General features: G+C 54.6%; 1 protein-coding gene across 6 annotated transcripts; it reads left to right on the top strand.

The window, feature by feature from the left end:
* The first annotated feature begins 2,422 nt into the window (after positions 1-2,422).
* On the top strand, positions 2,423-22,186 carry LPIN3 (lipin 3). 6 transcript variants are annotated; one of them, XM_019017534.4, is made up of 20 exons: positions 2,423-2,685; positions 7,415-7,614; positions 9,167-9,262; positions 10,234-10,502; positions 10,704-10,787; positions 11,404-11,524; positions 11,685-12,027; positions 13,456-13,555; positions 13,695-13,855; positions 14,241-14,334; positions 14,433-14,502; positions 16,279-16,371; positions 16,454-16,497; positions 17,528-17,666; positions 18,672-18,820; positions 18,993-19,079; positions 19,511-19,663; positions 19,850-19,964; positions 20,052-20,155; positions 20,332-22,186. In XM_019017534.4, exons 2-20 carry the CDS (start codon positions 7,423-7,425, stop codon positions 20,474-20,476), a joined length of 2,559 nt encoding a protein of 852 aa, XP_018873079.3. In that variant the 5' UTR covers positions 2,423-2,685; positions 7,415-7,422; the 3' UTR covers positions 20,477-22,186. The 6 variants fall into 6 exon arrangements, with proteins under 6 accessions (XP_018873079.3, XP_018873081.3, XP_063558426.1 ...); XM_019017536.4 differs by having other exon boundaries at positions 10,707-10,787; XM_063702356.1 differs by having other exon boundaries at positions 2,466-2,685; positions 7,415-7,569.

Raw genomic sequence — 22,186 nt, forward strand, 5'->3', positions numbered from 1 at the left:
AAGCCCTGGAGATGGTGATGTCAACCACAAGCTAGAGTGGGACAGTCTCTGCCTTATTCAGTTCCATTCAGTGTTAGAACAAGTCATACTAGCAGAGGCTGTTCTATCCGCCTTTCTTCTCCTACCCTCATCACCAAATCCCAGATGATTGAGAGTTCCAGAAACGAGCCTGTCAGAAATGCAATTTCTTTTCTTTTCTTTTTTTTTTTTGAGACAATGTCTTGCTCTGTCACCCAGGGTGGAGTACAGAGGCACCATCTCAGCTCCCTGCAACCTCCACCTCCTCGGTTCAAGTGATTCTCCTGCCTCAGCCTCCTGAGTAGCTGAGACTACAGCTGTGCACCACCATGCCTGGCTAATTTTTTTTTTTTTTTGTATTTTTAATAGAGACGGGGGACGGAGCGCAGTGGCTAACGCCTGTAATCCCAACACTTTGGGAGGCCAAGGTGGGCAAATCACGAGGTCAGGAGATCGAGACCATCCTGGCTAACACAGTGAAACCCTGTCTCTACTAAAAATACAAAAAATTAGCTGGGCATGGGGATGGGCCCCTGTAGTCCCAGCTACTCAGGAGGCTGAGGCAGGAGAATGGCGTGAACCCGGGAAGTGGAGCTTGCAGTGAGCCGAGATGGCGCCACTGCACTCCAGCCTGGGTGACAGAGCGAGACTTCATCTCAAAACAAAAACAAAAACAAAAACAAAAAAACAGAGATGGGGTTTCACCGTGTTGGCTAGGCTGTTCTCCAACTCCTGACCTCAGACAATCCGCCCAACTCTGCCTCCCAAAGTGCTGGGATTGCAGGCGTAAGCCACCTCACCCCAGCCAGAAATGCAATTTCTGCAACAACCTTTATATCAACTTTTTTTCCTCTAACAATGAACAATGAAAACAATTTGTGCTCCATCTTTAAAAATGTGTGACACAAAAATTTTTTAAATAAAAACAAATATGTGATAAACATTCCTGAATGCCTAGTGTGTGCCCTGGCGCTGTGCTCTGCATTTAATTTGGATCAGCAGTTCTCAGCCTTGTTTGTACATTTCAACCAACTGGAGAGGTTTTTAAAATCCCAGTATCCGGGGCATCAGTATTCGTCTAGGGCACAGTGATTCTAACACACAGTCAAGGTTGAGAACCACTTATTTAATTCATCCTGTAAATCCTCACAATAGAATCCTGCAAGGTAGCTTTTATCACCACCTTTGCCGATGAAATTGAGGCTCAAAGAGGTAAATTGATTTCGGCATCTGTAGCCCCAACCTGTGACCTCTGCTTCCTTCCTTCTCGGGCTCCCTTCAGGGATTTCCTGATGTTACAGAAAATGGTATGTATGACGCTGCCCTCCTGGCCACCTTGACATAGCTCTGCTCCCAACAGGGCTCTTCTGAGATAGCAGCCAGACACTACCTGGGATCAGGACTGATACTAAATGACTTCTGCCAAAATGAGGACAACTGAGGCCAGTCACTTCCAAACAGGTTCTGTCACCCTGAGTCAGAATAATGGCAGCTACCTCTCCTCCTCACCGCCCAGTCGTTTCTAAGCCTGGCTCGTCGCCGTTGCTGCTCCGCCAAGCCTTTCCTCGGTGCCCTCTCTCTTTTAGAACAAATTACTTCATCTCTAGGCCCTTCTCAGGGCAGCTTCTTTGCAGGGGCCATAGGGCGTCGGAAAGGTCTTTGGTCCAGGAAAGCCGCGAGCCACAGATCCAAGAGGAAAAAGCCGTTCCCGGCCCGGGCCTTGCCCAAGGCACGAGAGTAAATGGACCTTCCGCGTGCCTCGGCGCACCTGGGCTCACCTGTCCCCTCCCGCAGTGCCTGCAGACAGGGAGGGAGCGCGGCTGGGCCAGAAGGCTGATCACCGCCTGCCCCCTGCTGGCCAGTGTCAGTATTGAGCCCGCTGCCGCTCGACCAGAACGTCCCAGGGATGGAATGAAGGAGCGGGCATTTATGGAGCGCCTGCTGTTTGTCAGGCGATGTACTGATAAGCGCTGGAGTGTAAGGATGTACGTGACCTGCTCTCAGAGTTCAAATTTAAATGAAGAGATATACATTAATCAAGTAGTCATTCAAGCAAATATGAAATTACAACTGTTGGCTATGCGAACAGATGACGCGAGGGGCCTGTCCAGTCGGGTTCAGGAAAAGCTGCCCCCAGGAGGGGACGTTTGAGCGCCAGGAGCCGCGCAAAGTCATTTCATGTCATCTCTAAAATCCTGCAAGGCGGCTTTCCCCCCTTGACAAAACAGGAAATGGGATCAAATTGAGGATTGAATTCACCCAAGATCACACAGCAAGCTGGAAGCAAATCTGGGAGGAGCTAGGTCCGCCCCGTTCCGAAATCCACACTTTTCTGGAGGTGGGGCAGGCGGTGGCACAGGGACTTGGGGCGGGGTCTGGTGGGCGGGGCATGAAGTCTGGCCCCGCCCCCGCCTCAGAGGCCAAAGGGCGCCCTGGGCGGGGATCGGAGCAGGGGCGGGGTCTTTCCAGGGAGTGGAGCCTGGGCAGATTGGGGCCTGTGGAGGCCGCACTAGGATCGTAGAAGGAGTGGAGCTGTGCTCTCACCCTGTCTTAGAGGACCCGGAAGCGCCAAGTGACTGAGGGCCGAAGACATTCACCTGTGGAGCCTGTGCACGCAGGTAGAGGCTGCGACTCTGAGTCCAGGAGCTCCAGTGGGCAGCTCCCCAGGTAGGGCCCAACTCGGGGGGAGAAGAGATGACCCTCTCCCCTCCCGCCCTGCCCATCTGTCCTGCCATCCTACATTCCTTCCTTCCTGTCCGCGGGCCTGGGTCCACCCCTAGCTGTAAGATGGGGACGCAGGGGTGGAGGGACTGGCCTCATTTTGTCCCTCTCTCCCTGGCCCAGCGGCTGCAGGCCCCCTGGACACCCAGAACGTAGAGTCTGGAGAGGAGACGTCGAAACCTCCCAGGGGAGGCTGGCCCAGCTTTACCCCAGCCTGACTGTGTGACCTTGAGGAGGACAGCCACTTTCTCTGGTACCCAGTGTCCTCAGTTGCAAAACAGTGACTGGCCCTTGCCCTGCTTGCCCTGAGACTGGGCAGGTCAGATGCTGTAGCTGCTGGGGGCTGGGGTGGCGCTTTCTCTCTACTTGGGCATTAGGAGTGCTTACTCTCCTGCTCCCTCTGGTCCTCGGTGGAGAGCCACACCCTTCATCCACCCAAACCTGGGAGCCCCGAGGGCTGAGAGCCCAGTCCTAGGGCAGCTTGCTCTGGCTTCCCTGTGCTAGAGTTGTAGTCTAGCCTGGAAGGCCTGTGAACATCCCCAAGGTGGGGTGTGAGGCCTACGTGGAGTGTACATGCTCGTTTTGCAAATAGTGGTGCCACCATTGTGCACGGCCTTGAGTGCCAAGTTAAGAAGTCCAAACTCCGCTGGGCGTGGTGGCTCACGCCTGTAATCCCAGCACTTTGGAGGCTGAGGCGGGTGGATCATGAGGTCAGGAGATCGAGACCATCCTAATACGGTGAAACCCCGTCTCCACTAAAAATACAAAAAATTAGCCGGGCATGGTGGCACACGCCTGTAGTCCCAGCTACTCGGGAGGCTGAGGCAGGAGAATTGCTTGAACCCGGGAGGCGGAGCTTGCAGTGAGCCAAAATCACGCCACCGCACTCCAGTCTGGGTGACAGGGCAAGACTCCATCTCAAAAAAATAAATAAATAAAAGAAGTCCAAACTCTCAACTGCTGGCAGGGGCAGTTCATCAGACTATGACCTGCAGTGCCCACAGGACCAGCCTGCATGAGTGGGGCTGTCATGATGCTGCTGCTGATAGGTGTACATACAGGCTTTTATTGCATTCCAGGGCTTTACACAAAGTCATTAGTTACTCACACGCGCTTGATGTTATTCCCATTTTGGAGGCTGAGACTGAGGGTCAGAGAGATGAAGTCACTTGCCCATGGTCACAGCTAGCAAATGGCAGAGTGGGGATCAGCACCCAGATAATCTGGTGCCTTTTCTCCTAATGTCCTGTGGCCACTCGTGATCTGGGCATCTGGTTATAAAGTCTTAACCTAGGACAGCTGGAGAAAGGAGGGGCTGGATGAGCAGGAAATTGGGGGAGAAGATTCAGAGGGCTAGGGAGGGAGAGAGGGGTAGTGACTAGTCCTAAGGGGTATTCGGCTTCCTGGGAAGGTGTGAGGAGTGAAGTGGCTGATTTTAGACATGTTAGTTTGTGGGTGGAGGGTGATAGAGGGGAGCCAAGCAGAGCTCTCCTTTGTCTGGAAAAGAACAAGGAGGTAGAGCTGGGTCCTGGGAAAAGGGGGTGCCTAAGGGATAGGTGAAGACAGAGGCGGGCTCACAGAAGGCCCCCAAAATGCTGAGCAGGCAGATGGGGGGGGGCTCACTGGAAGCCCCCAAAATGCCGAGCAGGCAGATGTGGGGGACATCCATTGGTGAAGTGGGGGGAACAGAGAGAGGAGAGAATTCTGGACTCCTGTGACATTAGATCTGAGGGAGATGGGTCTAAAAAACTGAGGCCTTGGTTCACAGAAGGGGAAACTGAGGCCAGCCAGTTACTTGCCTGAGAATACTCCAGGGCTGGATCCGAGTAGGACCCTGGGTGCCATCTCTGCTATTCGGCCCTTTCTACTAGATCGTGGTTCTCAGCTGGGGGCAATTTTGTCCCCCAGGAGACATTTAAAAATGTCTGAAGACAATTTGGCTGTCACAACCTGGAGCTGCGGGGGATGAAGTGCTACTGGCATCTAATGGGCAGAGGCCAGGGATGCTGCTAAATATCCTACAGTGCACCCACCCACCCCCCAGCAAAGAATTATCTGGCCCCAAAGGGCAGTAATGCTGAAGCTGACAAACTGCACTAGGGCTTAATAGGGCAGAAAGCTCAGGCTTGGGCCTCCAGCTGGATGGACCTTTGCCCCAACCCCGGCTCTGCCCCTCCCCATGCTTGCTCCTTAATTCCTGGAAGCCTCTGGAGTCCTCTCTGCTTTTCCTGGGCACAGTGGTTTAGAGGTCTGCCCACCAAGTGTCTGTCACCACTCTGTCTCCCCAGACCTGTATTCAGAGTTTGGCATTAGGTAGGGAGAAACCAAAGTGGAAATGTCCCATCTAGCACATGGCAGGTGCCTTGCAGATAAACTTGATTTGAGTGACATCTTAGGGGTCCAAGGAGTTTCATTTCATCCCATTTTCACTTTGGCAATTCTAATTGTGTCTTATGTTTGTGACGCTCTGACATAGACTGAAAGAATCCACTGCTTCATCCGATGTCCTAGGATGGGCAGGATGTGGCATTATCTGAGAAATGCTGTGGAGGTGGGGGTCTTGTCGTTTAGGCTCTTCCAAGAGTAGACTGTGGACTGGGAACACAAAAGCAGTTCCTTTCAAACACATGAAAGGCTGCATCTGTTAAAATGCAGATGCTAGGCCAGGTGCAATGGCTCACGCCTGTAGTCCCAGCACTTTGGTAGGCCAAGGTGGGAGGATCACTTGAGTCCAGGAGTTTGAGACCAACGTGGGCAACGTAGTGAGACCCTGTCTCTACAAAAGAAATTTAAAAGTTAGCCAGTTATGGTGGTACATGCCTGTAGTCCCAGCTACTCAGGAGGCTGAGGCAGGAGGATCACTAGAGCCTGGGAGGTTGAGGCCGCAGTGAGTCATTTTGGTGCCACTGCACACCAGCCTGGGTAACAGAGTGAGATCCTGTCTCAAAAAAAAGAAAAGAAAAGAAAAGAAAAATATGCAGATGCTGATTCAGTAGGGCTGAGTTGGGCCTAAGTTTCTGTTTCTAACAAGCTCCCAGGTGATGCTGATGCTGATGTTTGTTGCTGGTGCATACCACATTTTGAGTGCAGGGCATTGCAGGGCTGTGCAGAAGTGGTCATGGGCCATGCACCCAACTCTTGGGTGGCTTGGAAGCATGGAGTGGAAGAAGACCATGCTCTAGAGTCAGGAGAGCTGGATATGAGTCTTTACTCCCTCTCTCCCCTCCCTATACCCCTTCTATGGCCTGTCAGCTTAGAAGAGCTTGAATAGTTTCCTCACCTGTAAAGTCACTTAACCTTGGGTAAGTCACTTAGCTTCTTTGCTAAGTGGTCTTGCATGGCAGGCTGTCCTCCAGGGGTTCTGACCCAGGGTCTGAGAGAAGAAAGTGCTCTGTAGAGATAGGACAGTCTGGGTCTTGGCAGGCAGAGGGGCAGCAGGCCACTGGCCTGGCCAGGAGGGCAGGGGTGATCACCTAAAGCTGCTGGGGCGGGCACTGTGCCAGCTTGGAGGAGGCTCTCATCATAGCCCTGTTTTTTCTCTGAGGCCGCCTCAGCCTCCTGCTTTGGGCTTACCCAGCCCTGTCTGGTGTGGGAAAGCTGGAGAGACCGGTCTGGCTGGGGGAGGGAGCAGCTTCAGTGGGCTGAGGCCAGCCCAAGGCCTGATTGTGGGTCTGAGCGCCTAGCCAGCTCAGCCCTGGTCTGAGGAGCTGGGGTTAGGGTTGAAATTGGGGTCTGAGAACTATAGCCTGGACACCGCTGGGGTCAGGCTGTGCATGGACAGGCTTCCCACCAGGGAAACTGGGAAGGAATTTGTAGTTTGGGACCTTAAGCCCCCCGCTATAGGGGATGCTCTGCCTTGAGCATCTGACCCCAGGAATGGGGCTGAACAGAGCGTTGAGTACCTGGGGTGCTCCCACCCTTGGTCCCCCATAAGTCAGCTACAATCGCCCAGCAAGACACCTTCCAACTCACAGGACCAACAGATAGCAAGACAGCTGAGCCCATTTCTCAGATGGAAAAGTGGAGGCTCCTTCCTTCCCACTTCTTGGGAAAAGAAGAGTACTCATTAGCACAGTCACCCATTATCCAGCAGGGCCCTGGGCCTGCTATCTAATGAGGCTGCCCCCTCTTCCCACCCCCTCCGTTTTCACAGATGGACCATCCCAGTGGAACCACACAAACCTGGGTTCAGATCTCAGGTTCCCTCCTTCATAGTTATGAGGCTCTGGGCAGGTCACTCCACCTCTCTGAGCCTCTGCTGGCTCACCTGTAAACAGGAATAATGACACCTGCTCAGCCAGCCCCACAGGGTTGTTGTGAAGATGAAATGAGCCGTACCCACGGAACACTGTGGTCATTATCATTAGTCATGGCATTTAGAGGCACGAGGCAACTGGGTATTGTTTTACCTTGTGCCCTATTTTACAGATGTGGACATCGGCACTTGGGGAAGGAGGCGGCTGCCCAAGGGTCCCTTAGCAGGGCAGTGGGCAAGCTGGGGTTAGACCCACATCTACAGGTGTACCTCCCATCGCACAGCTGCTGCCATCTGTGCGAAGGCACTCCAAGGCGTGACACAAATGTAAACTTGGGGGTCTGGGTGGTCAGGCTGCAGGAGCTTCTTGTGGAGGAGCTGGAGCAGACCTTTGTGCAAGCCACTGCCTTTCTTTGCCAGCACCAGCCATGAACTACGTGGGGCAGCTGGCGGAGACGGTGTTTGGGACGGTGAAGGAGCTGTACCGGGGCCTGAACCCGGCCACACTGAGCGGCGGCATTGACGTGCTGGTGGTGAAGCAGGTGGATGGCTCGTTCCGGTGCTCACCCTTCCACGTGCGTTTTGGCAAGCTGGGCGTCCTGCGGTCGCGGGAGAAGGTGGTGAGTGCTCAGGCTGGCTGAAGTGGCTACTGCAGAGTGGGCTTTTTAAGCTGGGGCAGCCACTACAGTCCCAGGACAGGACCTGGGGCCTCCCTTAGGTGGGGATCTGTCCTCTGGACAGGCTTCCCTTCATTTGTACTTTCTTTGAAGGTTTTTGGGTTGATTTGGGGGTTTTGGTCTGGGAGGGTTCACAGTTAGTTTCTCATGGAAACAGACCAGTAGGGCTCATCCCAGTGCTGGGGCCGTCAGACCTGGCTCAGCTTACTAAGACCTTACCTGTGTGTTCTTGGTAAGTCACTTCATGCCTCTGAGCCCAGTTACTTCACCTGCACAAATGGATATGATTTTATCGGCCTAATGATGCTGGTGGGACAAGTCAGTAGCAACTGATAATACCGTCCCAGGGCCAGCTATGTGGGAAACACTCAAATGTTAGTTTCTCTCTCTTAATAAATCCACTTCAGGCTGGGCATGGTGGCTCACGCCTATAATCCCAGCACTTTGGGAGGCCGACGCCGGTGGATCACCTGAGGTCAGGAGTTTGAGACCAGCCTGGCCCACATGGTGAAACCCAGTCTCTACTAAAAATAGAAAAATTAGCCGGGTGTGGTGGTGGGCACCTGTAATCCCAGCCACTCCGGAGGCTGAGGCAGGAGAATCGCTTGAATCCAGGAAGCAGAGATTGCAGTGAGCCAAGATTGTGCCATTGCACTCTAGCCTGGGCGACAAGAGCGAAACTCCGTCTCAAAAAATAAATAAATAAAAATAAATAAATAAATCCATTCCATCTTCACTGGGCTCAGACAAGCACAGCAGAGATTTTTGTTAGCAGCAAGGTCTAGGGTGTGAATCAAGATTCACACTGAGGCAACTGTGACGTTTCCAGGATCCTAATAGAAAAGTGTAGCCTATGGGAAACAGTATATCTAAGAGGCTAGTAGCTTGGGTTGTAGACTCAGCCTTTTTGGCTTCATAGGCTCACTTGCTGTGAGGCTGCCTCCTAACCAATTACTCAAACCCCCAAAGCCTCAGTTTCCTCATCTGTAAAGTGGAGGTAATGATAGGAGCTACTGCAAGTGGTTGCAGAGATTAAATGAGATAATCTATAGAAAACACTCCACAAAGGGCCAGTACACTAAAATTCCCACCATTGTTTATGCAGTCAATAATCTGGGGGCTGGGGACACAGCGATCACAAGAGAGATCACATCCCTATTCTTGTGGATGTGAGAGAGAGAGGGAAGAACTTGGAAACCAGGCAATACACAAGAAGACCGAGACAGTGACAAGTACAATGAGGCTCAGACAGTGGGGCAGTGTGAATGAGGGAGAGATGGGTAGGGAGCTCAGTGAAGGCCTCTCTGAGGAAGGGGAGATGCAGCAGAGCCCCCCTTCGTGGGGAGCAGCCAGGCACTTGAGGTCCGGAGGGAGCGAACCCCAGCAAGTACGGTGTTTGGGGCGGCAAGGAGCCACTGGAGGACCAGCCAGGAGGCCTGTGGTTGGAAGCATGGGCGTGAAGGCCCATGTCCCTGCCACCGCTTTCCATTTGCAGGTAGACATTGAGCTCAATGGGGAGCCTGTGGACTTGCATATGAAGCTTGGGGACAGCGGGGAGGCCTTCTTTGTTCAGGAGCTGGAGAGCGATGATGTGAGTCTGCCCTCCTAACAGCACCTGCCCCGCCCACCCCTTTCCTGTGCCTCTTCTGGGCAGAGCCTTGGGATTTGTCACCATCCTTGCCCTTCCCCGGGAGCACCCCACCAGCAGAGGTCTGAGGCAGGGGTATCAGTTGGGGCTGGCCTCTGGCACACATGATATGCTGTGGGGGCCCAGAGGAAGGGGCCAGGGTACCAAATGACTCTATTTACTGGGAAGTTGGGGAAGGTTTCTCAGAAGACTGGACCCCTGAGCTGGGCCCCTGTGGGATGAAAAGGAGGCCTTCCCCAGGCAGCTTGAAGAGGAGGCGGGAGCTGAAGAAAGGGGCTGGGAAGTATAACATCTGGCTTGTCCTGGGTCTGGTGCCAGCTCCATGCGGCTGGAACCTAGAAGTGTGTAAGTGGTGGGTGTTCGCACAGGGGAGGCAGGGCCCAGCAGAAGCCAGCAGAGGAGTTGAAACAGAACTTGAAAAACTTTGAGTCCCTACTGTATGCCAGACACTGTGCAACAGACTCAGATGACGGGTGACCCCTGCCTTCAAAGAAAGTTCCAGACTGGTCTGGGAGCTAGACACATAAACAATGGATGATGAGCCGTTTGGTCATTGCAGTGAGGGATGTTGGGATTGGGAGAGGGATAGTCAAGGCTCCTTCCTGGAGAAGGAGACATCTGGCTGAATCTTAAAGCAGAAGTAGATGTCTGCTGTCATAGACTTGGGTAGAAGAGGAGATCAGAGGCTGATGCCAAGATCTCTGCCTGGCCTGCCAGGGTGGCAGGTGGCTCTGTTGGGGACCTCTGAGGCCAGCAGTGGCTACAGGGCCAGGCTGGTGCCTCCACACCTGTTTTCCTGACCCTAAATGAGCTCACTCCAGGGCTGGGACCCAGGCAAGGCTCAAGATGACTGTGTGGTGAGCGCAGCCCCACTGGGGTCAGCCCCCAACCTCAGTTCTTGGTCTGTTCCACAGGAACATGTGCCTCCCGGCCTGTGCACCTCACCCATCCCTTGGGGGGGTCTGTCTGGCTTCCCCTCGGACTCCCAGCTGGGCACTGCCAGTGAGCCTGAGGGCCTCGTCATGGCAGGCACGGCCTCCACTGGGCGGAGGAAGAGGCGTCGCAGGAGGAAACCCAAGCAGAAAGAGGATGCAGTGGCAACTGATTCTAGTCCGGAGGAACTGGAGGCAGGCGCTGAGAGTGAGCTGTCCCTGCCGGAAAAGCTGAGGCCAGAGCCCCCAGGGTGTGTAAGGACCAAGGGACTTGAACCCCAGTTTGGGGGTTCAAGTGCTGTTTCCTCTGCTCATGCTGTGTGACTTTGGGCAAGGGCCTTGACCTCTCTGAGCAGTAGTTGCTTCACCTTACCAAGCCCCTGATGTCCAGGCTCTCATGCCTGCCTGGGGCATCCTGCCTGATAAGTGACCATTTCCTTGTGGCCCCTCAGCAGTGTTCAGTTGGAAGAGAAGTCTTCACTGCAGCCCAAAGACATCTACCCCTACTCGGATGGCGAGTGGCCCCCCCAGGCCAGGTGAGAGTCCAGGTGGGCTGCAGGCCGGGACTCCAGATCAAGTTCTGAGGTTTCCATTTGCATTTTTCCTGATGACTAATGACACAGAACCCATTTAATGTGTTTACTAGCCATTCGTATTTTTCCTTTGTAAAGAGTTCAAGTCTTTTATAGATTTTTTTAAATTGTGGTAAAATATACATAACATAAACTTACCATTTTAACTATTTCAAAGTGTATACAGTTCAGTGGCATTAAGTACATTCAGTGTTGAATGACCATAACCACTATCTAGTTCCAGAATATCCCATCCCCCAAATGGAAACCCTATGCCCATTAGGCAATCCAGCTACAACTTTGCCATCTTCTTTTTTTTTCCTTCCTTCCTTCCTTCCTTCCTTCCTCCCTCCCTCCCTCCCTCCCTCCCATCCTTCTTCTTACTGGATTGTCTTCTTCTTGTTGATTAGTATAAGTTATTCATATATTTATATACTCTTTAGATCTTTACATATTCCTTATATATTATGGATTCAACACAGGCATAAATATAGGTTGCACATATTTTTTTCCCTGGCTGGGGTGGGCAGCAGCGGGGATGGGTAGGCAGGCTCAAGGCCTCTCAATATGTCTCCTGCAGCCTCTCAGCAGGTGAGCTAACATCCCCTAAGAGCGACTCGGAGCTGGAGGTGCGGACCCCGGAGCCCAGTCCCCTAAGAGCCGAGTCCCACATGCAGTGGGCCTGGGGGAGGCTGCCTAAGGTGAGTCCCTCTGTATCAACCCCAGGCCCTGCCTTTCAGGGGCTCTGTGGCCCCCATGGGTCAGGGTTGGAGGGACTGAAACTCGGGCCACTGCCCCAAAAGCTTTGTGGGGCATGGGCCTTACCCTGGCCCACATCTTCCTCCATTTGTTCCACTAAAGGTGGCCAGAGCTGAGCGGCCCGAGTCCTCAGTGGTCCTTGAAGGCAGAGCTGGGGCAACCTCTCCTCCTCGGGGAAGACCCAGCACTCCCTCTACCTCTGTGGCTGGCGGCGTGGACCCTTTGGGACTCCCAATCCAGCAAACAGAGGCTGGTGCCGACCTTCAGCCTGACACAGAGGATCCCACTCTAGTGGGTCCCCCTCTCCACACCCCAGAGACAGAGGAAACCAAGACTCAGAGCTCTGGGGACATGGGCCTCCCTCCTGCCTCCAAGTCATGGAGCTGGGCCACTCTGGAGGTTCCAGTTCCCACCGGGCAGCCAGAGAGCATCTCCAGGGGGAAAGGTGAGTGACGCTGGGTCTCTCCCACTGCCTCCCTGGTCTCGCTCTGTCCCCTGGGTGGGTGCTGGGACTTCAAGTACATTTTGAGCACCTGCTGTGTGCCAGGTGCTGTTCTTGGCACCAGCCTCATGAAGCTCACAGTGCAGTGTGGGAGACAGATGCTGCGTGTGTGGAAGGGCGTGCCACAGGCATAGTCATTGGTTGGAATGGGAGCTGTTTAAACCAGGTGGTCAGAGAAGGCCCCTCCGAGAAGGTGATGTTGGAGCTGAGACATGGATAATGAAGATTCAGCCAAGTGAGGAGCAGGGGAAGGGAATTCTAGGCAGAGGAAACAGTATGTGCCAGGGATGTAAGGCTGGAGAGAAGTTTCATGTCCAGAAACTGAAAGCAGCTGGCGTGCCTTGAGCAAGAAATGGAAGACAGCCGGGATAGGAAGTTGGGGAGATGAGCAGACTCAGATGGCTCCAGCTCACAAGCTCAGGTTTATCTAAAAGTGCTAGGAAAGCATGAGACCTGTGCTGTCCAAATCAGTAGCCGCTGGCTATATGTGGCTATTTAAAATCAAATTAGGGACAGCATGGTGGCTCATGCCTGTAATCCCAGCACTTTGGAAGGCTGAGGTGGGAAGACTGCTTGAGGAGTTCAAGATCAAGCCTGGGCAATGTAGTGAGAACCCATCTCTACAAAAAAAAAAAAAAAATTTTTTTTTTTTAACTAGCCAGGCACGGTGGCATGTGCCTGTAGTCCCAACTACTGAGGAGGCTGAGGCAGGAGGGTCACTTGAGCCAGGAGTTTGAGGCTGCAGTGAGCTATGATCACACCACTGCACTCTAGCCTGGGTGACAGATAAATAAAAATTAAAAATTAAAATTAAATTAAATTAATTGCAATTAAAATACAAAATTCCTTTTTTTTTTTTTTTTTTTTGAGATGGAGTCTCGCTGTCACCCAGGCTGGAGTGCAGTGGTGCAACCTCGGCTCACTGCAACCTCTGCCTCCCGGGTTCAAGTGATTCTCCTTCCCCAGCCTCCTGAGTAGCTGGGACTACAGGCACATGTCACCACGCCCAGCTAATTTTTGTATTTTTAGTAGAGATGGGGTTTCACCATGTTGGCCAGGATGGTCTCGATCCCCTGACTTTGTGATCCACCCACCTCAGCCTCCCAAAGTGCTGGGATTACAGGTGTGAGCCACCACGCCTAGCCTAGAATTCCATTTCTCTGTCACACTGTGATCACATTTTAAGTGTGCTCAATAGCCACATGTGGCTAGCAGCTAATATATCAGACAGTGCAGACATGGGACATTTGTATCACTGCAGAAGGTTCTGCTGGGCAGCACTGCCTTAGAGAATTCAGAGTCAGAGGGCACTTACTGTCCACACTGCTGAGCACATGTCAGCTCTACAGATATCCTCTCTTCAACTCTCAGGCTCCCCAAAGAGAAGCCAGCACCTGGGCCCCAGTGACATCTACCTGGATGACTTGCCCTCCCTGGACTTTGAGAATGCAGCGCTTTACTTCCCCCAAAGGTGCCTGGGTTCTGGATGCCAGGGTGTCTTGGGTCTGGGCTCCTGGGGCCAAGGGTCCACTATCAAGGGCCTGTGAGGAGGAAGGACCCATCTCCCGCCCTCCTCGTATTCTTGTCATTGTTGGCCCCTTTGCCTGCAGTGACTCTGGGCTGGGGGCCAGAAGACGGAGTGAACCCAGCAGTCAGAAGTCCCTGAGGGACCCCAACCCTGAACATGAACCTGAACCCACTCTGGACACAGTGGATACAATAGCGCTGTCCCTCTGTGGTGGACTGGCTGACAGCCGGGACATCTCCCTAGGTATGTTCGACTATGGCCAAGCCCTTTTGAGGACTGGTGCTGAGCCCAGAGGATTGGGAGGGCAGGGAAGACCGTGAGGGTGGGGCAGTAGAGGTGAGAGGCTGGGCTTCCCTGCAGCTCTCTGCCCTGTGCAGCCCACACTCTGCCAGCAGGGGCTGGACCTTCCCAAGTCCCCATGAAGCAAAATGCTTGACGCTAAGTTGTGAGTTATCCTGTGAGTCCTGGGGTGGGAACAGGTGTAAAAACCACAGGTAGGGAGGTGCACTGCCAGGTTACAAAGTCAACCGACAGGAGGTGAGCAGCAGAGTGGGGAGCACCAGGAGGCTGGGGCAGCGGGTCACATGGGATGTGCCAGCCTCACCCCTCACTCTGCCTCTGTGCCCAGAGAAATTCAACCAGCACAGCGTCTCTTACCAGGACCTCACCAAAAACCCCGGACTTTTGGATGACCCAAACCTAGTGGTGAAAATCAATGGAAAGTAAGTCCCAGAGGTGGGGCTGCTGGCAGCCGGAGAGTCATTTCCCTCTTCACAACCCTGCAGCTGCTGCAGCCTGATGCCCTGTTCTGTCTCTCTAGGCATTATAACTGGGCTGTGGCTGCCCCCATGATCCTCTCCCTGCAAGCCTTCCAGAAAAACTTGCCCAAGGTAATGGTTAGAGCACCACTGCCCCTGCTGGGGAAGGCAGCCATAGACTCAGGGCAGGGAGATGCTTGGCAAGGAAGTGAAGGGTGAGCAGAGATGGGCCTGGGAGCCAGGGGCTAGCTGGCTGCAAGACTCACTCTGGGAGAGGCGACACAGGTCCCTGAAGCCTTGCCTCACCCTTCCCTGGTTTCCTGGCCGTGGCAGAATCCTGTTGTATTTAAACTTGACTTCAGAGGAGCTCAGGACAAACCAAAGGGGAAGAAAAATCCAACAGATGCTTAAACAAGGACATGTCTTTAGCAGGAGGCCTTTGCATCTGAAATATGGGGAAGCCTTTGGATCTGAAATATGGGGTTTGGGAAATGGAAGTTGCACCCTTCACCTTGTCTGAAGACTATTCCTCCAGGTTGGGCTGAAGGGTGTTTACTTTCTTTATCTGCACACATTTCTTGAGTACCTACTATGTCCCAGGCCTAGGCTGGGGACAGTCATGAATAAACGAAACAAAATTATCCCTGCTCTGAAAGGAAGACGAAGTTAACCAAAGACTCATCCAGATGAATATAATTCAGTCCTGAGCGCTGGGAAGGACAGGTGTGCAGTGCTTGCAGAGCCTATGGCAAGGGGATTTGATAAGCAAGTGCCCGCTCTGCAGAGATTGAAGGATGGGTGGGCCTTGAGCTGGCCAGGGGTGGGGAACAGCATGTATGATGCCCAGAGGGGGAAAGGAATGAGGGTATGCCTAGCCTCTTTACTCTTCCCAGAACCTCTTCCCTGGTCTTCCCAGCCACCTTCCCCTACTCATGGAGGATGGTGCCCTCCTGGGCAGTGCCAGCCTGTGCCAACCTGCCCCTGCCCCTCTGGGAGCAATCCAAGGCACCACACTGACCTGGCATGGCCTATTGTTCTTGGCTTGCCCAAAGAGCATCACTAACAGACGTTGACAGCTGTCACTGCCATTGGGTGACAGCTTTGTCCTCTGGCTGGTACAGGGTCTGAGGTAGGACCCAGAGTCTGTGGGAAGGAAGAGGGTCCCTTCCCTGCTTGGATCTCCTCACCTTACCCAGACAGACCCACCGCTTGAGGCCCCTGAGAGACCCCTACCCCACCAGCCTGTTCCCAGCTCAAGGGGGCCCCCTGGCTATTCCCAGCCCAAGCCCACATCCTCCTGACTTGGGTCTGTAGGATGCTGGTGTGTTCCCCAGATGGGACTTGGCCTGGGCTCTCCCTGGGGTTATCTATAATAGCATAGATCTAATCAGCATTTTTTCACAAGGTCAACTTGCCCCAACCAGACAGTTATGGTAACATACAGAAAAGGGGGTTGTTCATGGAATAGGATCACCAACCTTAGGAGGTTGCCTGGGGCAGTCTTGGAGGTTGAGGGGAGTACCAGCTAAAGATTGTTCTCCCTGCTGCCACTTGGTCACAGCATAGGGAGTACCAGATCTTGAGAAACTCCCAAAGCATTGCTTTTAACTACTCTAGTAGAGGAATGGATCCACAAGATTTGGAGGCCAGGCTGAGGCTGGGTTAGAGCTAGGGATCGGGGCTGGGGGCAGGAATAGCCCTTGGTCTTTTGAGTATAGCTCACCCGAGTCATTGCTTGGAATCCCAGGACGGAGGTGAGCGTGATTCCTTGGCCTCCAGATGTTGACAGCACCTTACCCTAGGGTTGGCCCAGACTCTGGGCTCATGCGTGGAGGGTCCCAAGAACAACGTAAGGTAGGAGGTTTGTGTGGTGCAGGAAACACTGCCATGGCTTTCATCTGCCCACAGAGCACCGTGGACAAGCTGGAGAGGGAGAAGATGCCCCGGAAGGGTGGGCGATGGTGGTTTTCCTGGCGACGCAGGGACTTCCTGGCCGAGGAGGTGGGTGGTCACAGTCGAGGGCCAGGGCCAGGGCCAGCACAGGGCGGGAGGTGGGATTCACTAATGGATGTTCTTTCCACAGCGCAGTGCCCAGAGGGAGAAGACTGCAGCCAAGGAGCAGCAGGGGTGAGTGAGACCCCCTATTGGGGCTCTGCAGGGGGAGCCTGGGAAAGATGGCCCTGGGTGCAGGGGGGTGACAGGGAGGAGCCAGCACCCTGTCTCCAGCTGTGGGTTTTTTTTTGTCATTCCTCAAGCACCAAGCACTTCTTTTTTTGTTGTTTTTGCTTGTTTTTGAGACAGAGTCTGGCTCTGTCACCCAGGCTGGAGTGCAGTGGTACGATCTTGGCTTACTGCAACCTCCACCTTCCGGGTTCAAGCGATTTTCCTGCCTCAGCCTCCTGAGTAGCTGGGATTACAGGTGCCCGCCACCACACCTGGCTACTTTTGTATTTTTAGTGAGATGGGGTTTCACCCTGTTGGTCAGGCTGGCCTTGAACTTCTGACCTCAGGTGATCTGCCCACCTTGGCATCCCAAAGTGTTGGGATTACAGGCTTGAGCCACCGCAAGCACTTCTATACCTTTTCTTTCTCCTGAGAAATGGCCCCATTTTACAGATGGAAAAAATGAGGCCTAGAGACACATTTCCTGGCCCACAACCAGGAAATGGCAGAGCTGACACAGGTCCTCAGGCTCCTGCCCCAGACAAGGGGATCCCTATTAAGGAGGGGCAGGGCCTCTTGCAGCCCAAATAAGCCAGCTGACTTTGTTTCTTTTCCACATCTGAAGTGACCCAGCTGCCTAAGGCTGGGTGGAGAGTAGCTAAGGATGGCCTGACTGAAACCAAAGCAGGTGGGGTTGGGAATAAGCCCAGAGATACACTTTAGGTATTTCAGGTAAATATCTCCAAGGCAGACACTGAGGGCTGGCAACCCTGGGTCTCGGCACCCTCTGCTGTCACTTGGCTGGGTGGAGACTACCAGCCTGCACCCCTGTGTCTGCCACCACTCCAAATGGGTTGCACCTAGAGGGAGGGATCACTGATACCCTGGGTAGGCCCTGGCATGGCGGGGACAGGTCCAGCCTCCTCTTGGCATCTCCCGGGAGTGAAGGCCCTTTGGCTGGAGGAGATGGCCTGAGAGCCAGTGCGGTCCACAGGGAGAAGACAGAAGTCCTGAGCAGTGATGACGATGCCCCAGACAGCCCTGTGATCCTCGAGATCCCCTCCTTGCCACCCTCCACTCCACCCTCCACTCCTACCTACAAGAAGTCCCTCCGCCTCTCCTCCGATCAGATCGTAAGTGTGGGTTGTCTGTGTGGAGGCTGGGGAGGGGCTGAGCTAATTCTGTCTTAGAGTCCCTCAGGACCCGGCTGAGAAATGGCTCCAGGGAGCCACATGTTCACCAAAGGCCAGAATCTATCCCCTTGGGAGCCTCCCTGATGGCCTCCACTTGAATACCTCCAAGGGCAGGGCGCTCACTTCTCATGACAGCCCATTTGTCTGTCAGACACCGGGAAAGCTGTCTCTTAGGTCCTCCTAAGATATCAACCTGTAGTGAGCCAGCAGGCTCTAGGTCAGCCCTTGGAAGCAACACTAAAAAGAATCAAATGCTAATGACAGCCCCTCAGATTCTGGCAACCCTTGGCCCCAAGTCACCTCTTCTCTAAGCTCAGTAACTGGTGGCTCCTGGAATAAGAACATATTTTCTTCATGGTTGTGGCTCCATGGTCAGGGAAGTGTCCAGGAGGGGCTGACCAGCCAGTACAAAGCAGCTGCCATCTGTCTGGTACCCTGGAGCTCACACTCAACTCAGGGCTTTGGTGGGAAGCGGCCCTGATCCTTCCCTATGGATCAAGTACAGGGTTAGGCCTCTCCTTAGGACAATGTTGACTCAGGTACCCTGGCCCCAAGGAGGGGCTTCCTATGGAGATCCCCACAGGACCCCCATCTATGGAGGGGTGTGTTTCCCTGCCAACAGCAGTCCCAGCCTTGGGGCTGGCCTGGGAATCCTGGGCAGGGAGTCATGGATGCGGCTTTGTGGGTTACATCTCAAAGGGGAGTGAAGGGAGGCTAGGGCTCCTGTGGCCTGCACTGGACAGGGCCCTGATCAGCATGGCCACCCTCTGCCCACATGGATGTGTCTGTGCATGGCTATCTCTGATGAATCCAAGAAGCATCTCTGAGCTGGGAGGAAGAGGAGAATGAGAGGCCCGAGGGGATCGGAGGCCACGGCGTAAGGGGAGAGGTAGGCAGTGCCTGGCTGTCATCAATCACAACACACCCCGCTTTGTCTGGCCTCAGCGGCGCCTGAACCTGCAAGAAGGTGCCAATGATGTGGTCTTCAGTGTGACCACTCAGTACCAGGGCACCTGCCGCTGCAAGGCCACCATCTACCTGTGGAAATGGGACGACAAGGTGGTCATCTCTGACATCGACGGCACCATCACCAAGTGAGGCCCACCCAGCTGTGGGAAGGGGAGGGAGAGGGGTTGTGGACTTGCCTCCCTCTGTGCTGGGTGTGGTGGGGAGTGAGAGGAGCCCTCCCTTCCTGGTGGGCCATCCTGGGGGTGGAGCTGGGCCACGTGGAGCTGTCTTGGAGTAACCCTTCCTCTCTTACTCTAGGTCAGATGCTCTGGGCCATATCCTGCCCCAGCTGGGTAAAGACTGGACACACCAGGGCATCACCAGTCTCTATCACAAAATCCACCTGTGAGTGCCTGGGCTGGGGCTGGGGCTGAGGCGAGGCCCCCAGCTCCAGAGAGGGAGTGACAGGACAGGACATCTTGGGGACCAGCAGGGCCCACAAGGCAGGCTGCCAGGGCAGGTGCCTGGAGTGCTGAGACCTCTCTATTGGCCCGCAGTTCTGGGAAAGGCTCATCCCCTGGGGCTGTGTTCTAGGATCAGGGCCCACCTACTGGCCTGAGGCCGGAGGGGAGGCCCTCTCCATCCTGGTCCACCCAGGCCTCAGGACTCTGTGCACCATCCAGCTGAGTCCACTGCTGGCCGTTCTCTTCAAGTCCCCTCCCTGCAAAGGTTGGAACATCAGAGTCCCACAGTTGGGCTGGGCAGGCTAAAGCCGGAGAAAGATGGGGGCTGGCTGGTCTCTGATGGCTCTATGCCACCCTGTCCCCCACTCTCAGAAATGGGTACAAGTTCCTGTACTGCTCGGCGCGGGCCATTGGCATGGCGGACCTCACCAAGGGGTACCTGCAGTGGGTGAGCGAGGGGGGCTGTAGCCTCCCCAAGGGCCCCATCCTTCTGTCTCCCAGCAGCCTCTTCTCTGCCCTCCACAGGTAACCACCCCTACACATACAAGCCCATGGCCTCCTGGTGGGGAGAGGCAGGCCCAAGCAGGCTGGCATTAAGCTCTCAGGTGGCAAGGAGGGTGGGGTCAGACCCCCCGTCACCTGAGCCTGCCATCCCCCCTGGCTTCTTCCCTACTTTGGCCCCCTTCCCTGCTGTGGTTCTGGCCACCCCAGAGAGGTGATCGAGAAGAAACCGGAGGTGTTCAAGGTCGCCTGCCTGAGTGACATCCAGCAGCTGTTTCTGCCCCACGGACAGCCCTTCTATGCTGCCTTTGGGAACAGGCCCAACGTGAGTGTGCCCCCTCCACTCTGCTGAGCCACCTCTCCCCAGCTGCCTGCAGGCCTCCGTTCCATGGGCCCCTCCTGTCTCCCACAGGACGTCTTTGCCTACCGGCAGGTGGGCCTGCCTGAGTCACGCATCTTCACAGTCAACCCCCGGGGAGAGCTCATCCAGGAGCTCATAAAGAACCACAAATCCACGTGAGGCTAAACCCTGCCATGTTCCCCATGCCCTGCCACGTCCCCCTGCCCTGGCTTCTCCCTGGGCCCCAATTTTACCTCTTACCAGGGAGTCTGTCCCTTACTCTGGGTTCCCATGGCCAAGGCCATCGTTTGGTGGCAGCTCAGGCTCAGTGCTGGCCCCCTTCTGCCTGTAGGTATGAGCGGCTTGGTGAAGTGGTCGAGCTTCTCTTCCCACCTGTGGCCCGTGGCCCCAGCACAGACCTGGCCAACCCTGAATACAGTAACTTCTGCTACTGGCGGGAGCCACTGCCTGCTGTGGACCTTGATACCCTGGACTGAACCTGCCCTGGCTGGCTCCTCCTCCCTGGCCCGGCCCAGGACTGACTAGGTGTCCTGGGGTATAGGAGGGTGGGAATTGGAGTGTCATGGGGCAAACCCACTGAAGGGGAAGGAGGGGGCTGCAGGTTGGTTGGCAGCTAGAGAGACTCCCCCATCTTCCCCATCATATTTTTGCCAGCTAAGCTGCAGCTGCTCCAGGCGTCAGTGTGGGACTGGCCTGGGGCAATTAGCTTGTCATCTGGGCCCTTGCAGGGTTCTTTTTTTTTTTTTTTTCCTGAGACAGGGTCTTGTTCTGTTGCCCAGGCTGGAGTGCAGTGGCATGATCTCTCGGCTCACTGCAACCTCCGCCTCCCGGGTTCAAGCGATTCACCTGCCTCAGCCTCCCAAGTAGCTGGGATTACAGGTGTGTACCACCACACCTGGCTAATTTTCGTGTTTTTAGTAGAGATGGGTTTTCACCACGTTGGCCAGGCTGGTCTCGAACTCCTGACCTCAAGTGATTTGCCCACCTCGGCCTCCCAAAGTGCTGGGATTACAGGCATGAGCTACCATGCCAGGCCTCCTTGCAGGGTTTTCTATGCCCTTGATATTTGTCTCCCTGTCAACCTGGGACCTTGCTGTAACTCTTGATAAGACAGGGAGAAGAGGGAGGCCCTACCGAGGCTCAAGGCTTCAGTGAAGGGTGACAGCAGTGGGAGTGTGGTACAGCCTCTGGAAGGACACAGTGTTCTCCCCGCCCCTTGTCTGGGAGCCAGGACTGTACCCTCCGAAGCCAGACATCACTGCCAACATATCCCCCTTGCTGGTGCCCTGGCATCTCAGCACATGACACACACCCATACCTGCAGGCTGTGGTTCCGGCTTGGCCTGCTCCCCGTCCGGCTGCTGCCGCTGCCTCTCTCCAGACCTCCCTTAAGGACAGTCCCAAACTCAGCTGGGGCAGGTGTTGGCCTGAAAGTCCTCCCCCAGCCTCTGCTGGCCAGCTTGGTGCTCACAGCTGCTGGGTAAGCTCTTGCCTAAGGAGCTGTGGGAAGCAGGGCTGATGCCCAGCAACCTCTCCTCCCACTGTCTTTGAAGAAAGTAGCTTTAGACCGGCTAAAAGCTTTAATCCAGAGCCTGCCCTACTCTGATAGTACCAGAGTGGAGGGCAGAATACCAAATGTCCAGGAACCAAAGGCAGGGCTGTGGGGACCTGAAGAGCAGCACAGTGGGGCCCGTGCTGCTGTGGGGGAAACTGAGGCTGGGAGCCTCAGCAGAGACCGGTGTCAAGAGTCTCTGGGAACTGCATAGGCCTGAGGAACATGCATTTTCAAGTTGTCCATTGATGGTTTCATACCTGAATTTCTCACCTTTTGTGAACATCTTGGGAGGGTGGGGGTTTTGCAGGGGTGTTAAAAGCAAGGCTTGGAGCCCCTTTCCTCCCGCTGGGGGCTCCTTCTCAGGGCCTGGCCTCATTCAGGCCACTTTGTAGAGAAATGCCCTGACCTCGCAGGAAGGATTTCCCCACCCCCAAGTGGAAGGAAGAGGACAGTGTGGGCACCAGAGGGCCCTGGAAACATCTTAGGGGAAGGAAAGGAAAAGGATAAATTTGGAGTTGGGGGGGGGTCTCTAAACAGATTGCCTGGATTCCGTTCCTTCCCGGGGTTCTACAGCTGCCTAAGCCCTCACCTTGGGGGAGGATCAAAGGGAATAAAGAGAACTCTTGGCTGA

This window comes from Gorilla gorilla, chromosome 21 (assembly GCF_029281585.2).
Source record: "Gorilla gorilla gorilla isolate KB3781 chromosome 21, NHGRI_mGorGor1-v2.1_pri, whole genome shotgun sequence".
In the NCBI taxonomy this organism is placed as follows: domain Eukaryota; kingdom Metazoa; phylum Chordata; class Mammalia; order Primates; family Hominidae; genus Gorilla; species Gorilla gorilla.

Bases quoted from the DNA above. Each gene is read 5' to 3' on its own strand.
- LPIN3 (XM_019017534.4), top strand. From the start codon at position 7,423: ATGAACTACGTGGGGCAGCTGGCGGAGACGGTGTTTGGGACGGTGAAG. The intron at 14,335-14,432 runs GTAAGTCCCAGA...CTGTCTCTCTAG, and splicing joins GTGGTGAAAATCAATGGAAA to GCATTATAACTGGGCTGTGG. The intron at 16,372-16,453 runs GTGGGTGGTCAC...TTCTTTCCACAG, and splicing joins GGGACTTCCTGGCCGAGGAG to CGCAGTGCCCAGAGGGAGAA.